Source organism: Gymnodraco acuticeps, unplaced genomic scaffold (genome assembly GCF_902827175.1).
Source record: "Gymnodraco acuticeps unplaced genomic scaffold, fGymAcu1.1, whole genome shotgun sequence".
NCBI classification, from domain to species: Eukaryota; Metazoa; Chordata; class Actinopteri; order Perciformes; family Bathydraconidae; genus Gymnodraco; species Gymnodraco acuticeps.
The window spans coordinates 916,894-933,654 of NW_022990082.1; the positions used below are offsets into that span (position 1 = coordinate 916,894).

General features: G+C 41.7%; 1 protein-coding gene across 8 annotated transcripts in view; it reads left to right on the forward strand.

Annotated features, from left to right (window-relative positions):
• Positions 1-16,491, forward strand: part of celf5a (cugbp, Elav-like family member 5a) — a 199,552-nt gene extending 183,061 nt beyond the window's left edge. For 6 of the 8 annotated variants that reach the window (XM_034216214.1, XM_034216217.1, XM_034216218.1 and 3 more), the window contains exons 8-12: positions 5,561-5,770; positions 6,039-6,131; positions 7,889-8,032; positions 10,404-10,567; positions 11,048-16,491. In XM_034216214.1, coding sequence (XP_034072105.1) covers positions 5,561-5,770; positions 6,039-6,131; positions 7,889-8,032; positions 10,404-10,531 — 575 coding nt within the window. In that variant the 3' untranslated portion in view covers positions 10,532-10,567; positions 11,048-16,491. The remainder of the gene's footprint in view (positions 1-5,560; positions 5,771-6,038; positions 6,132-7,888; positions 8,033-10,403; positions 10,568-11,047) is intronic. The other 2 variants (XM_034216216.1, XM_034216220.1) reach the window with 1 other exon arrangement.
• Positions 16,492-16,761: the final 270 nt, after the last annotated feature.

Below are 16,761 nucleotides of genomic sequence, written 5' to 3' on the forward strand. Positions count from 1 at the left end.
CCTCTTGCCACATAAACAATCTTGTTTGTGACAGCAAGCAGAGTACAAAGAGACTCAGAGGTTAAGGGTGTTACTCTGAAAACAATGAGACACCCATTTGATCAACAGATGCAACGCATTTAAGCTTGATGGTGCATAAGCCGTTTGCCAGATGGCTCAGCTGATTAGAGCATGTATCCTTACAATGATGCATGATGATGCTTTTTGAAAATAATGATCACCAGGTGCCGCTCCCTGAGCTCTGCAGAAGAAATAAAAGTTAAACAAAGAAAGGGAGAGAGGCAACAGGAATAGAAAGGCAGGGAGATAAAGAGGTGGAGAGAAAGGGAGGAATGGAGAGAGCGGATCCTGCCGGGTGTGGGAAGAACACGGCGTGTCAAGGACGCTTTGTTAGGATGAGAGTGTCATCTAAGTCACTCTAATGTTCTGTTGCATGGGATGCACAGCCACATATCACACACAATACACTGCAGAGGCTCCACAGACAGACTGGAGGTGCCACAACATCCCTGCTGGATTTGAGCATGGTTACACCGTTGATGCAAAACACTTCCATGCTGACGGAAAACATGAAACTAATGAGCTGACAAAGTGGTCTTTCGACTGTGTGCACCTGTCTTCAGAGACGCATCATACATATTCGACATACAGTTTATATTTCATAAGGTTAAAGTTAACCAACCACAATGTATGTATAAAGAAAATAAAGAAATCTTCATAATGGTTTCTTTAAGCTAATGAGAACGAATGAGACACACAGAGGTATCGCATCTTGGCTATTTGGAATAATAAGTTCAATTCCAGATGACCCCTGTGTCTTAATTGTGACCTTCAGCTTCCAGCTCCCTTTCATCTTTACTGCATTCACTGTATTAGCTCTTATGAATACTTTACTCTTTCCAAGAACACCTTTACAATCATTGCATCTGTAAGGGCAAAGATATCAACGTAGAGACGTCTACTTGCTCAAAGGGCCTTTGTCCCTCTAATCCAAATGTACCCTCTTTCAGTTTGAGTCAGGCCTATTGCATCAGAAATATAACACATCCCAGGAGCACAAGTGAACAGTTCTGTGAAAGCAAAATCCCTTCTCTCTATTTTTTAGAGAGCACTGCCACAGTTCTTGGCCAGACAAAATCAGATGTGTGTGTAAGGAACAATCGCCGAGCTTCACAAGCACTAGAGACGGCACTTGTGTGGGAATTTTATTTATTATATTGCCCTGGGGTAAATTTGATACTTAAAGGTGGGGTAGGTAATTCACTTCAGAAACACTTTTTGTTATATTCCATGGAATGCTCTTAACATCCCGATAGCAATGAATACATGAAATGCTTTGACAATAAATACATACAAAAATGTCATCTGTGGAAGCCGTAGTGCTGTAAAAAGCAGCCAAACATGTTAAGTTGCTAATCAGAGTGACGTCATGAGCATACAAGCACATTCTCACTAACACTCACAAGGTCATCAGTGGAGAAAGGAGATGTGAAACAGAAGGAAGATTGAATACATGAATAAAGGTACTAATCCTACTCTAGCCAAGCTGAAATCCTTTATATTAGGATCCTCAAACTCTAGAGTACAGATGGACTGCACTTTTGTTTAACATTGTTTAGTAAAAACGTAAAGTATGAAGCCTTAAACTAAATCTGTAATATCTCCACTACATCGCATAACGAAATAAGCTGACATCAAAGTAAAACATTAATCATTTGATCTGCGTCATCAGGACTGTGTGGGTGTGGGTGATTGACAGTTGCTTGGCAGCCCACCAACTGAATACAAATCTCTCACGGAAAATACCAACCAACCAAACAGAACATTTCATTTGTTTTACTCTTTGAGAAAATAGATTCAGGGCTTTAAGTGGAAAGACTCTTTACATTCTACAATCAGTTGAGGGTGACATTATAGGTTTCAATCTTTCATTATCTAACACAAAACACCAGGTACATTCACATCTTATTTGCTTCAGAAATATTCATTAGTAATATAAGGTATAGTATTCAAAGTCACATCGTTTTCTTGGTATACCAACTGAGATGCCTTTTTTCATATTCAGATATATTATTCAGACAGCAATTACTCTAAATGCATCACATTTTGAATCAGCTAGATGAAAGCATCTGTTTTGAATGCTTATTACTTGCTCCAGCAAAAGACAGTCCTTGTGCCTGTAATGACTGCACTCTCCAGTATGGCTATAGCATTGCTCGTTGATTTGAATGTATCATTTGCATAATAAATGCTTCTGTCGCATTTGAAGACTTCTCTCGTGAAGCAATCGTGGCAAGGAGCAAATCAACAGTTTTCCCCTCTCTATGAAGCAGCCTGCAAGAATATAAATGTAATTCTGCTTCCATAACATTTATATATTTGACATACATAGTGTTTTGCATTGCAGACCTCTTTCCTGCAGTAATAAGAGTGAAGAAGTGATAGTTAAGAGCTAGCTGTATAGAATATGTAATTCACGGTATGCCAGTGGGAAACAACATGTCATTATTATAGGCCAAAACACGCCGAACACACTGACATCCGCACTCTTGCGTGTGCATTGTAAACAGGCTATGAATACCATTTCCCACAATGCAAGAACTATGTGTCCACTGAGGTATAAAATGAAAATGTCTTGTTATTTTCTAGTTCAGGATAGAAGGAAATACTTCCCCATTTCAACTGAGGAGAACATCCTCGTGGTCGGCTCCTGTTAGATATTGGGTCGTTGTGACAGTGAGGATAAAGATGATGACTAGGCTACATAAATGGCTTTCTCCTGTAATCATTGTTTTATTGGCCGTGGTGTTGCTTATTGTCTTTTTCTTATACCACAAACCCATTTTGCGATCCAATACATGTATATCCCAGCCACTGTAGTATTTGTGACTATTCCGGTAGTTTTTGTGGATAAATGTTTTAGAGCTTTGCCTCTCTGCAATATCAATGTTGTTTTTATTGCAGTTGTGATTTTTATGCTTATTCCCTGCTGTGACATTTCCAGCCTGATAACCTGTCTGGACTCGGTGGCCTCAATTTGTTACTTTTATCATGTGGCCTACTTTACCGCAGATGTCATGTCCAACTGCTGACCCTTAGAACTTATGTAATTGCGTGGAAGGGATCCACTCTACCACCCACTACTACCACTGCTACTGCGTATATCCCTACAACTGCTACACATACATAGAAGCGCGCTCCCACAACACCGCTAAGCCTTGGAAAATGAATTTGCCTGATGATGGAGAGGGTGCATTATCTGGCGGTACAGTAGAGTGCGTGTGGCCCGAGCAGACTAGCTGTCTCTCGCCCTCAGAATAGGAGCAACAGTCTCCTGGGCCCCGGTAGGAGAATGGGCTGAAGCTGCAGTCTAATTCATCACAGCTCCGCAGGAAACAAGCAATCGTGTGGAGGCTTAAATTTAAAAAAAAGGAAAACCAGTGCCAAAGATACAACAGCTCTCACTGGACCCGGGCAATTCCCCCGGTCACTGCAGTTGCCTGCCTGACTGTCAGACTCTTCATGACGTAAATGCTGAGGCAAGGAGAGGAGGGGGAGAAGGAGAGGAAGATAGTAGGTAGAGAAGAAGAAAAGCAATTCCGTATGGATATGTAGATTATATTACTGAGTGGTGGGACGTTACAGCGTGTGATGTACAGCATATTTACCGTAGCATTAGCATAAATCACTACGTATGTGTATACGGGATGTGATTGTTTACCCTATGTGGACCACCTCTCAAAGGGGGTTCTTCACTCTGGCTCCAGATTGAGGTGATATGGCCTGCTGGAGGGTTTCCGTGACAACCTGGGCTTTCTGTCCAATCAGGACTAGGGTTTCCAGATTGAGAGGTGGTCCTCAGGGGAGCTGTACTTCAACGAGCTTGGATGCTTTGCCACGGAGCAGCCCTTTTAGAGAGACCATCACACAGTGAGATTCTGCTCAAAATGGGTACTTTGATGTTCCTGGCATAATTAGAAACACTTTCCAAAGGAGGGTCCTTTTTAAAATTCATTGAAAGCGAGAGGACAGGGAGCATCCAATTTCAATTCCACTCATGAACCATCCTGCAGCTGCCTTTCAGGCGTGTACCATATATGTTATGACCCGCCCATTTGTCAAACTGCCAACTGTTGTTATTTTGTCTTGTTTTATGATGAGCAAAAGTAGGAGACATCTTTGTGTTTTTCCACCTGCTCATTCAAGCAAATCATCTCCCCCTGTAATCTCCTTCTAGTCAGTCCAGATCCCTTTTCCTTTTTTTTACTCCAGAAGTTGCATCGTGGTTTCATCATCCTGAGCATAGGAGCCAGCAGGGTATCGTACAAACACTTCGGGCAGGCTCATTTTTCACAGGTTGACTTCCCAGCTCTCCTGCAAGATGTGTCACGACAAATGGCTGATATGTGTCACACTTGCGACAGATCCGTGTCCTTGCATTAGAGAGGAGATGTAGTGCTTTGTGTGTTTTTGTGAGTGTGAGTGTGAGTGTGTGTGTGTGTGTGTGTGTGTGTGTGTGTGTGTGTGTGTGTGTGTGTGTGTGTGGTGTGGTGGTGGTGTGGTGCGTGCGTGCGGGCGTGCGTGCGTGCGTGCGTGCGTGCGTGCGTGCGTGCGTGCGTGCGTGCGTGCGTGCGTGCGTGCGTGCGTCCGTGCGTGCGTGCGTGCGTGCGTGCGTGCGTGCGTGCGTGCGTGCGTGCGTGCGTGCGTGCGTGCGTGCGTGCGTGCGTGCGTGCGTGCGTGCGTGCGTGCGTGCGTGCGTGTGAATATATATATATATATATATCTGCTCGTCCTGGCGTGTGTTTACTATCTCTATGCAATAGGAAAGCATGTCTATGTGTAGACTTACACTGAAAAAACTGAAATGTTGACTTAAATTAAATGTATTGTGTAAGCAGATGTCACATAACTTATGTGACATCTGTTGACATAATACATGTATTTAAAGGCAATATTTGTTTTACTGTAACTACGTCTTAAAGGTCACCTATTGTGCAAAATCCACTTTTCCATGTCTTTTATACATCACCATGTGTCCCCTCTGTGTAAAGAGATTCTGAAAGTTTCAGGAAAAAAGATTCGCTCACTTTTTTGTCCATTTCTATAAAAACCTGTCTGAAAATGAGCTGATCAGATTTTGGCCACTTTATGATGTCATAACGATTTGTTGGCTTGTGTAACCATTAGCCAATCACCAACCAAGGTAACCCCCCCCCCCCCCCTTATCACCTGAATCTCCTCCTCGAGCACCATTGTGTTCTTTGTAACCAAATATCTCTCAGAGGGGCGTGGGGAGGGGCTCCTTATTTTCATCTAAAGTAACAGACAGAATCAGCACTTTTGAAACAGGGCTGAAACAGAGGGGATTATGGGATGCTGCAATGATCTGTTTAGTGTTTGGAGCCTAATACAGTTATGTGACATCTGTTGACATAATACATTTATTTAAAGTTAATGTTTTGTTTACTGTACCTACGTCTTAATACCTTATAACTGTTCTGTAGTATCATTGTAGAGCTATATAAACAGAGCCTCTAACTGTAAACCTTTCCCCCCGCAGGCCTCAGCTCTCCACCAGCCAACATCACCACCTCCGTGCCCAGCCTTGTCTCGCCCCTCGTCAACGGGTTCACCGGGATCCCCCATCAGCCCAACGGACACCCCGCTGTGGAGGCTATGTACACCAACGGCCTGCCGCCATACTCCACCCAGAGCCCCACCGCTGCTGACACCCTCCAGCAAGCATTCACTGGAGTACAGCAATACACAGGTGTGAGACAGCTCTGTGCTGTTTTTCTGTCATAAATGCTAAATGTGTAGCAACTACGGGACGATTACTGCAGGCTAAGTACTGTATGAATAAGGCTATATGTATTCTCACAGTGTAGGACAGCGACATCACAGAGCCTTTGATTACACATGTTATGCTTGTGTGATCGACCTTAAGCATCCTTGACATCGTTCTCTGTGGGATCCCTGGTTTTACACCTTTCTCTCTTTCTTTTGTACTCTTTCCTCTCCCTCCTCTCTCTCTGCAGCAATCTACCCCACCACCACGCTGACTCCCATTGGCCAGACACTGCCCCATCAAGCCCAGGTCATCCAGCAGCAGCAGCAGAGAGAAGGTGAGGGTGAGAGAACATTATTATTTTTTTTACACTTCACACATCTCATCCCGTGTAATAGACATATAAAGAAGATGAGAATGAGAAACCAATATTACTTTAGAATTGTACACACCTCATTCAGTGTAACGGAGCGTCCACACAGCAGCGTGCGTTGACGCTTGGAGGTGGGCGTATCTGAAGCTTGGGGATTTTTTGCGAGCAACACGACCAACAACCAATCACATGAATCTCCCGCCCCCCGACATACAAAGCAATAGCAATGTTAAAACGAAGTAAACTGGATATAAAATCCCCAAACAGGCGAAAACCTACCAGTTTCACCCACTGTCTCTGCCTCCTCCCTCCATGCCTCGCTCCTCCGGTTTGTATCCCGGTAGATGAACAGAGACTGATCATACAGCACCGGGTGATTCACTACCGCTACAATGAATTTTCCCTCAATTTTTTTGAATATGAGGAAATGACCTGCGTAGTCTCTCCCAGCATACACGCGGTTTGATTGGCTAGCGATTGTACTGGCAGATTTGAATAAACGGGATTTCATTGGCTGACGCCTCCGTCGAGGCGTCAAAAGTTGAACATTGCTCAACTTTTGACGCCAGCTACGCCAGCAACGCTCCACGTCGCTTCCCAAAATGCAGTTCGGCTAAAAGTGACGTCACCCCATTCAAAGTGAATGGGCAGAAGCGTTGGAAGCTTCAACGCACGCCGCTGTGTGGACGGGCCGTAACACACATATAAAGACTGTGAGGGGGAGAGAAGAATATGACTTTAACACTGATCACCTCATTCTTTTTAATGGGTTGATATAGTTGGACAGCTGAGAGAACAGTGGAAGTGATTGCAGTTCATATCAAATACATGTAAAAACGATGAGATTACAGAACAAAGTTAATCTCACTATAATGTGCAATATGTCTTAAAATAGGTTACATATGATCGACTTAGGCTCACGCTTCTTTTATAAGTAATAATTCAAGCTTATATGATCAAATCTGTAAGATGGAAAAATGTAATTAATGTAGATTTGCTTGAAGATAAAGGAACTCGCCACACAATGTGACTGTTTCCACTCACTCCTACTGCAGGTCTTCACAATAATAATGTATTCATGTTGCATTGATGTTGTGTAATCTGCATTGAATTAGTAATAGTTATTTTAGTATTTAATATGTCTATGTGTTTTCAAAATTTGAAATAAATGTGTCAGACAGAAGGTGCAAAAGTATGATTGAAACCCTCTGTTTAACACATTATTTACATGATCATTTACTTTAAAAAAAATATTTGTACTGCTTTGATTGATCAGATTGTATTTCTTTGGCGGCACATTTATCACATTGCAGTTGTTGCCAGTGGAAAAATGTAATTTGTTATCTTGATTTAGTCCTATTTATATTTAATCAGAAAAGTTTGTGAAATAGAAATGTTAAATAAATTCCCATCCATTCAGTATCAGCAAATCAATGCAAAGAAAAATCTAATTATTTGTATGTGTTTAGGAACAGCTATGTTTTATCGCAGATAATGTCACAGACGTCGTGACAATCTATTTCCACTTATCTTAATTTAGTCGACACGAGAGACAGCATAGATCAAAAAGACAAATTCACAGCAGTCTCTCTCTGTTCCTCACCCATTAACTCTCTCTCTCTCTCCTCTCTCTCTGTCTCTCTCTCTCTCTCTCTCTCTCTCTCTCTCTCTCTCTCTCTCTCTCTCTCTCTCTCTCTCTCTCTCTCTCTCTCTCTCTCTGTGCTCAGGTCCGGAGGGCTGCAACCTGTTCATCTACCACCTGCCACAGGAGTTTGGAGACAATGAACTCATGCAGATGTTTATGCCTTTCGGCTCCGTCATCTCCTCCAAGGTCTTCATGGACCGGGCCACCAACCAGAGCAAGTGCTTCGGTGAGTTTCTCCATGCCCCTCACACACTGATATCAAGTGGGTAAGAATCATGGACTTTAGCTCTTTCTGCACACTTTGACAGACTTTTCCTTCGATATGATATGATAATATGGGGTTGTAGGTATTAAGCACTGACATAAACATGCAATAATGGCCTCTCCTAAAGAAGTAGAGAGCAATACAGGAGGGAATAACCGAGCCACATATTTGCATAAATACACTCGAGGGAAATGTTTAATGGATGTTTTCAGGAGTTGGACACAGAAATAAGCTCTTGTGCAAAACCAAATGTATTTTTGCAGTCTGACATTTTATATATTATTTTCAAATTATTCAGATGTTTTTAGGTGAAGTTATGTTTTTTTATTCACAGGGAGTTTTTATTTTTGTACTGCGCCCCAAACCATTTTTTAAACAAATATTTGTTTCGATGCTTGACTCTGATGATGTTTGACAGCCCTCAGACAGAGAGGAGTGAAGGATCTTACCACTGCCTGCCTGCCTGCCTGACTGACCTGAATTTGCATCTTGATGACTGTTGTGTTTTGGCATCAGTGCTGCAGAAAATGTGCTGAATACATTGTAGCCAAACTAGCCATGATGCAGTCGATCAGAGCCCATGTCCTTGTTTCTGTTGGCAGCTGTGTGACCTGAAAACCTTGAGGTGCTGTATCAGCATCCACATCACCGTTCTGTAACCCCAATATCTGTCAATACCCTCACCGCTGAGGCTGATTCACACACCTCCACGCCTCCCGTCCCATTTAGCCCTGTCAGCCAACACACTCCAACAAGCCCCAGGGCTTATAACAACTTTGAGGAGACAGGCGGGCATGGTGGGGGGGGGAGTGAGGAAGGCAAAGGACGATTATGGATCAGCATTTGTTTTCACTTCAGGGAACAGCAGAACCCTGGGCAAAATTGATCGGCAGTCCCGTCTCCCTGGGGGGACTTAATAACATATAAATTCATGAAAGAGGAGCTATTTGCAGTATTGACTTATACACTATGCATTTACAACATAATGTTAGGCCTGGAGAAACAGGGAGCACACTGGTGTAATTAATCTAGGGAGGAGAAAAAGGGGATAAACGTAGATTGATGGGGTGCAAAAGACAAGGAAACACAGAGTAAGAGAGAAAGCACACTTGTAATGTGTGACAGGACTGAGCGGAGGGCTTAGAGCTCTAAGCCTGCATCTCCTCTCCATCTCATCTCTGCTCCCGGCCCGTATGTGTTAACCTGACGGTGGGTTGGGGCGCTCACATCCTTCCCCTGCCTCTATACTTTCTTCAGACTTGCGTTCAGCTCAGCCTTCGCCCTAATGGGCCGGCCCAGAGCCAGACAGACACGCTCCCAGGTGGCTGTGGACGTGGATAGGCTCCTGCTGCTTTTCACGGGTCATCGGCTGCTCCTAATGACACCACACACACAGGGGAGCGCATCAAGCATAGACACACTCCACTGCCGTTTCTGGTCACTGAGTCCTCAAGGCTTTATTTTTACACAGGATGAAAACAGGATGTTCAGCGTAGGTTTGAGGGGGGGTGTGTCTTGGGGGAAATGCAGACTTGACTCCCCATGATGAACTATGTTTGCTCTTGTACTGTTCCAAATACTCTGCCCAGGGACCTGTGCTCATTCATTTATGTACTTTGGAATTTCTGGGATATCAGAAAAATATGTTGAAAAGTATTTTAAGTAAAAAAAGATGGTATGTATAGAGTACGACTTAATGTGACCTCAATCTATTTTGTATTGCTCCTTCTCTAGATGAAGATATAGGTTGAGGCGGATAAGTGGACGCTGTTTGTTGTGAATGGGGGGAAAAGGAACAATTATTAAATATGCTTGTAAATATTTCCAAATAAAAACTGTTAAGAAAAAATATATATTTATGGACAACCTCATCATGATACTGTTAGTATATTTAGATTTGGATCTGGAGTCCCGGAGATTATTTTCTATATTTTAGAGTTGTGCAACATAAGCAGCTGGTTAGACTCACTTTCTAAGGCACTAGTTTTTACTGTGGACATATTCAACTCTGAGAAATAAAATGGAATTCCAAATCCATCTTCAGTTGGGAAGAACGTATTAACACACTGTCACAAGCACTGAGCATTTGCTAAGCAGCCTAAACATGCGCACTGCCTCAACTACGCCCTCTAGACTCCTTCAGGAGGCAGTCAGCCATGATGATCAACAGAGAAATGTGTTTCTCCCTTTTTCAAGTTTCTCTTCCTGTCAGTAGATGTTTCTGCTATAGATATGATCCCTGAATATTGATTTACATTCTAAAATAGCCTGTTTAGGCACTGATCATTATCCTAATTCTCAACAGGGCTAATTAACTTGTTCTTTCTCACAGGTTTCGTGAGCTTCGACAACCCTGCTAGTGCACAGGCAGCTATCCAAGCCATGAACGGCTTTCAGATCGGGATGAAGAGGTTGAAAGTCCAGCTAAAGAGACCGAAGGATGCCAGCCGCCCTTACTGACAAAGCCTACCTTCAGTATTCATTGCAGCAGCACAGGTGAGCCAGCAAAGTGTCAGAGCCCTGTCACCGGTTCAAGATTTAGATCCTCAACATGGTGTCTCTTAAAGCTGAAGATGTGACTCTGCTTGAGTGGAAGTGGCAGTCCTCGCTGCTCCTTAAGACAGCCTGAATGTTAAGATCTTGCTGTTTTCTTAAACTTTACGACATAAGTATTGAATGAACTTTGTGTTCAGTAAATCTTCATTTCTAAATGTTTCTAGAATTTGAGTATCTACAGAGTTGATTTGATATGCCTCACAGCAGTCGTATTAATTATAGGAAAATCTGTCATCGTCATGATTGACAAAGATTGATTGGTGTGCCAGTGCGGGTTAGCTCTCTCCAGACCATTTCACTGATTTAATAGAGTCATTTTGAACTCTCCAAAGTTTAAAGAAATACATTTTTTTTTGTAATGACAGCTTAATGAGCAGTGAGATCTGAAATTGCCTTCTTTCTTCTTTTTCTATTCTCCAGGTTTTAGAGGACACGTGAAGATATCTCGGAGGAGTTACACTTTTTTTTCTTTGAGCGCAAAATATGTTTTTAAAAAATCAACACATAAGGAATTTTTGAAGACATATCAGCATTTACTTATGAAGCTATAGGTTACGGCAGAAAAGAAGAAGATGCAAGAGAAGAGGAGACGCTTCACCGGGGGACTTAACAGTAACAGATGGCACAGTGCAAGAAAGACCAGAAGAAAAAAAAAAACTGAAAAAAGATGTGATGAGACTGAACAACAGAACTTTTTCTTGTTGAGACTTGAATTGTTAATTAAGCAACAAACTAACAACAAAAAAGCAGCAACAACAAATAGATTTCTATATACATATTATATACACATATATATAAGGAAAGAGGCGCTTGTGGCTTTTACTGTACTGGACAAATGAGGGTTAAAACTTGAAGATCAAGAAAAACAGTGGAAAAAAAGAAGCTATTCCAATCGTCCACTGACAGACTTTCTTTCTCTTTCCCTCTTTCTCTTATTCTCTCACCGTCTCTCAGCAAGGCAGAACGATGACTCTTGGAGGTCACTGAGGTTTCCATTAGCAACAGTAGAACTGCAAATCTTTCACCCCTAAGGGACCAAAGGACCAAACATTTGTATTGTTCTGAACAGTAATATATAGTATTAAAGATACTACGAACTACTACTAATAATATTACAAGTTAAACTTAAGAAGAAATACTAGCTTCAGGTTAAAAAAAAAAAAGAGGAAATGGGTTTTGTTTTATTTGCCTCTTACATTTATAGCTACTGGGTTTAAGGAATATTAAAACAAAACAGAAAAAAAATGTATAAAGCTATACTATTTTAGGGGGGTAGACTATGTGGGTTAGACATTGTTGCGGGCATGTTCAGATACGTTGTTTTGCCACCCATTGTTTCATCTACATCACAGCATTTCATCTCGGAGGTGTGATCTGTCGGTGTTATTGTGTCAGGAGAAGAAGTGCCAAAAGTGACACAATAACAGCCTCTTAAAGCCAACCTTACCATCCACAGTGTAGTCAGCCGTGTATCGCTGTCTTCTGCTCTTGTCAGCGTGTTGCAATTCCATAATTGACGCAAAAGTACTTCCATGTGATCATTAAGGCCTTGATATTACCGATAATCTGACCATAAAGCACTGTGGTGAGAGTGCCATCCGGTCGAGCTGGATACGCAGCACGGCAAAGCATCTGTAACCGCTTCATGAAATATACAAATGAGCTTGACAGCAGTTGTAAAAAATGCCATGGTCGAGTCACAGTGGTCCCTGCCGGGTCGTGCCCCGTCCCGCTGCCAACCCCTCCAGCTGCTCTCAGCAGGCGGGAGCAGCCCCCCCCCACCTCTCTCCTCACCTCCAAGTGCTTAATAGGGACCATCAGTTCACGGGGGCCGAGAGCTAACCCACAGCATAATTAGGATAATGATAATATTGATCAGATGGGGAGCAGCACTGCGGGGCAAGAGATGCTCCATCAATCACGCATTGGCATTTTGAATGAATTGACTGAATGACAGAGTCCATTTTTCTCTCTGTACTTGGATGGGAGCCCTGTCCTTCTCTAACTACTATCCACAGTCTCAGAGGGGACCTCAAACCTGACAGAGGCAGCATGTCCTGTGGGACACCTCCAAGGCACTTAAATCTGAGAGATTATTGCTCATAGATATAACATTTGAGATGATTTGATGGCTGCGAAAGGATCTGTATATAAGTGTTTAGACTAAATTGTACGAGTTCTTCAGTGAAGAGCAGCTGTATTTCTTTTTTTTTTCCAAAGGGTATAATAGCACAGTAAGAGCTTGTACACGTTGAGGAACAGCCTGGCATTACCAGCCTTAGGAGGTCAAATTAAGAGCAAAATGATCCATCAATTAGACAGCAGCAGGCCTGTAAGTGTAGCTGCTACAGCTGCTGCTGCTTCGACAAGACAACAGCTTACCATTAGCAGCGGTCACAAATGGCTCCTATACAGTGTGGTCACGACACATCACGCCATACCCGATAAGATTAATTAACTAAACTATCATCGTCTGTGGAGAGCGCCACATACAGTACATCCGAGATGAAATCTTTGTCCATGAGTTATTTGCTTTTACTCACCATTATCCATTTCACTCTCATATTTCTTCAACTAACATCCACTCAGTTGTCTTTTCATTTGAAAGTATTTCCAACATGCCATTCATTGAGTCAGTTTGCACTGAAGCAGCTCGCCCCTGAGGACTCTGAGACCTCAGCGCTATGATTATTTCTCTAAACTTTAGACACATCAGTGCTTCGAATCACAATGCTGTCTCTACGGCCGCATCCACATACGCAGAGTCTTCAGAAAACATGACTGCTATGCCTCCATAGTCTGAAACCACAAAAGTCATCAGCAGAATGGCTCCCCAGGTCCTGGTGACTGCATTTTTTAATTCTATTTATTTGTTTGGTTACCGGTTCACAGGATCAGTATTATTAGAAAGGGGTTTCATTTTCAGGAGGCTGTTAACAAATGTTACTACCCTTCTCCACTGCATATTGTTCTCTTGCAGGCAATACTTAGATGCTGTAAAAAAGAAAGCCTTTAAAAATGCCTTTTCTCATCATGAATTGCCAAATTATGCAAGCATATCCACTGCATCAGACTTTAAACGTGTGCCAGATTCCTTGAAAATGTTCTTAGGAATTTGTTCATTTTCAGGAAATATTCATTAAACAAGTATTTGGTTATGTGATATAGCATAAACTTGTGGGATAAAGGTTCTTGCAGGCTGTAATGATATATAATAGAGTTTCCTAGTGAAAAGGTTAGATTTCATATATATTTGCCAGAAGACAGCTTTTCCCCCTGGTGAGTTACTGTTAGTTTCCTCTCTCCTGTCAGGCCCAGCAGCTTTAGGATCTGTGATATATGCCCTCCTTTCCCCGGGCCATGCAGGGCCTTATAAACCCACTCAAAAATCTTTTCTTATGGGATTTCTACTAGAGAGTTTTTTAAATTATTAAAATCAAATTAAATGTGGCCTTCACAACAGCTTGGGTAATGCAAATTAAAGATGCCAGCTGTGGCTGAAATGTAATGAGTTGAAAATATGTTGAGTTAATTTCATCCTGCCAAGAGAAAGAATGAAATTTGATCGAACGAAATTAAAACACTGAAGGTTTGTGGATATCGAGCATAAGCCTAATTATACTGTACATATCCAGTATTCAGAAAAGGGAAACAAAATGAAATGGAAAACAACAAAAAACCAAGAAATTAATTAATTGAGGTTTTTAATTGAAAGCAGAACTGACAAAGAAATCCAGTCATTATGTGAGGAAATAGCAGTACTTATTTTAATCTTTATATACTTCAGTTGCATGTGGTCAATCTAAAGTTTGTTTTCTACATTTCCTTCACTCTAGCATCCATACATTTTTTTTATATGTGTCATCCTACAATGCCCTTGCAATCTCTGAGCATGCTCAATGGGGGCTGGGGGGGGGGGGTGGTTAAAGATTACGGTACTACTAGTATTAACAATATGATTCTTTGCCTATGGTTTGAATGCTAAGGATAGTAGCTTATTATAAATATGAAATCTGTATATTATGGAAAATCAGCACAGGACCTTTCTTTAGATACATATTGATTAGGGTTTGAAATGGGGGAGGGGTTCTAGGGAGGGGGCGGGTCGCTTTATAAAGATATTAACTTTCTGGTTTCTCAGCACAAAGCATACAAAAACATATAAACAGCAGTATGGAGTCTGTGAAGAACACTTAACTGACATACAGGGCGCAAAAAGAGGATCTCAGAACTATTGTTTAACCTGGAGGAGAACATGTGGTTCACAGGTTGTATTGATTTTCTTTGTTTCTTTTTTAAAGGAAAGCGCCACCTGTTGTTGTGGCAGCGTCAGTACAGCATGGATTAACTGACAGGGAAAGCAGTATCTTTTTATAAAAAAAAACATGTAAAAAAAACGATGTGTTCTGTATTAGCCTGAGAAACCAAACATTTTCCCCTGTTGACATTTCTTAATACTTGCTGCTTAGATTACTTCATATTAATGATTGATGATTAAATAATTTTATAATTATCAGGTCAAGTATGTAACTTGATGTTTATTTATCTATTTATTTTATTTATTTATTATTTATTCAGCCACTTTTCTTTTATGGTTATGGTAAGATAAAGATATGTATCAAAAAAGAAATGCTTATTGGGGCTTTTCTCTCTTTCTCTCCTTTTTTTCCAATTTTACAATAAAAATTCAAACAGGATGTTTTGTTTCTCAGTTATATCGTGTCGGATGGAGTGTTTAACCGCTGTGCAAAGAGAGGGGGAGTAGTTGCACAAGGATTTGCTCTCAAGGACTTTCAGAGTCTGCAGATGTTGCAACCTCTTGCAGCTCGCCACCCCAGAGTGTGTTACTGCCTCCTCTCTGCTGAGTGATGAAACTGTGATGATAGGGTCATTGCCCTTTAAAGGGTAACCGGGTTATTACTGCACACACACACACACACACACAGCTTGAAGTTGTGTAAACATTTTTATTTTAACACGAGCCAATTTCTGCTACTCAACGGGAAGGAGACTAAGTTGGTATTCATCATGAAAAAGCTGGAAGGAAATTAAGGAAATGCATACTCATATGGAAACCCAGTTTCACAGCATGTATGATTTGGATCATCTGTTATTTTTGGAAACTGAATCCTCTACCAGTTAGAAAGGTCACCTGATGCTGTTCCACTGCAGAGAGACACTGGAGCAGTTGTTTTTTCACAAACAAAAACTATAAGCATCAGACATTTGTGAAGATAGATTATGCAGGGGAACACATAACATTATCATTTTGACAAGCAGGAGGCAGTAAATATAAAATAAGGAAGGCATCGTATATCAGTCAAGTTTACATCACGAGCTAAAGAATTGCTTTGGGGCCCAGAAGAAAAAATCTGATACATCTGTTGACATTGACTTGCTTCGGCACATGTACTTTGTAATCATCATCTTCTTACACTAGAAGTCACTAGCATCAGAAGCCGAACAGCCGAGACATTCACATTTTGAGGAGCAGCGGCAGATATGAAAAAGAGAGGGAGGGACAAAAAGTAGAACCACTGGCTCATGAAATAAATTGTCCCAATTACAATAAAGTGTGGCTCTTGGTCAGTGTGCACGGCAGGCAGTTCATCTTTATTACAATCAGTTAATGAAAATCAATCCCCCTCCTGATAAACTCTTATCTCCACGGCCTTTGCGCGCCCCTCGTGCGGGGAGATAATAAATTAGGGTAATATTGCCTTTGATGAGGGAGTGAATTGCAAATGATTGTGACTTTCCAAGATTTATGAAGCAGATGCTTAATTTCCGAGCTGGGTTTTTCAGGGTGCCAGGGGGCCATTTGTTAAAAGTTTGGTGACACAGGCTCGTTAATAAAAATACACATTCAGACAACCAGGTGTTCTCTACTGTTACAGTAGCAGAGAAAGCAGGAAGTCCTAGCTCGCAGCATTTGAAGGCAGTTGGTATTTTACCTATTACGGCATATGAAGAGGCAGGAACCCTGGGGATGCAACGTGTTTACTTAGACTGCCAATCATAGAGTGTTATTTCCCCCACCCCAATCTCTATCACACAACACAAGCCAGGAGCGTATGATTTGATATGTAGGTCAATACCATTCTGGAGTGAGCCAGTGTGTGAGATATGTCTCG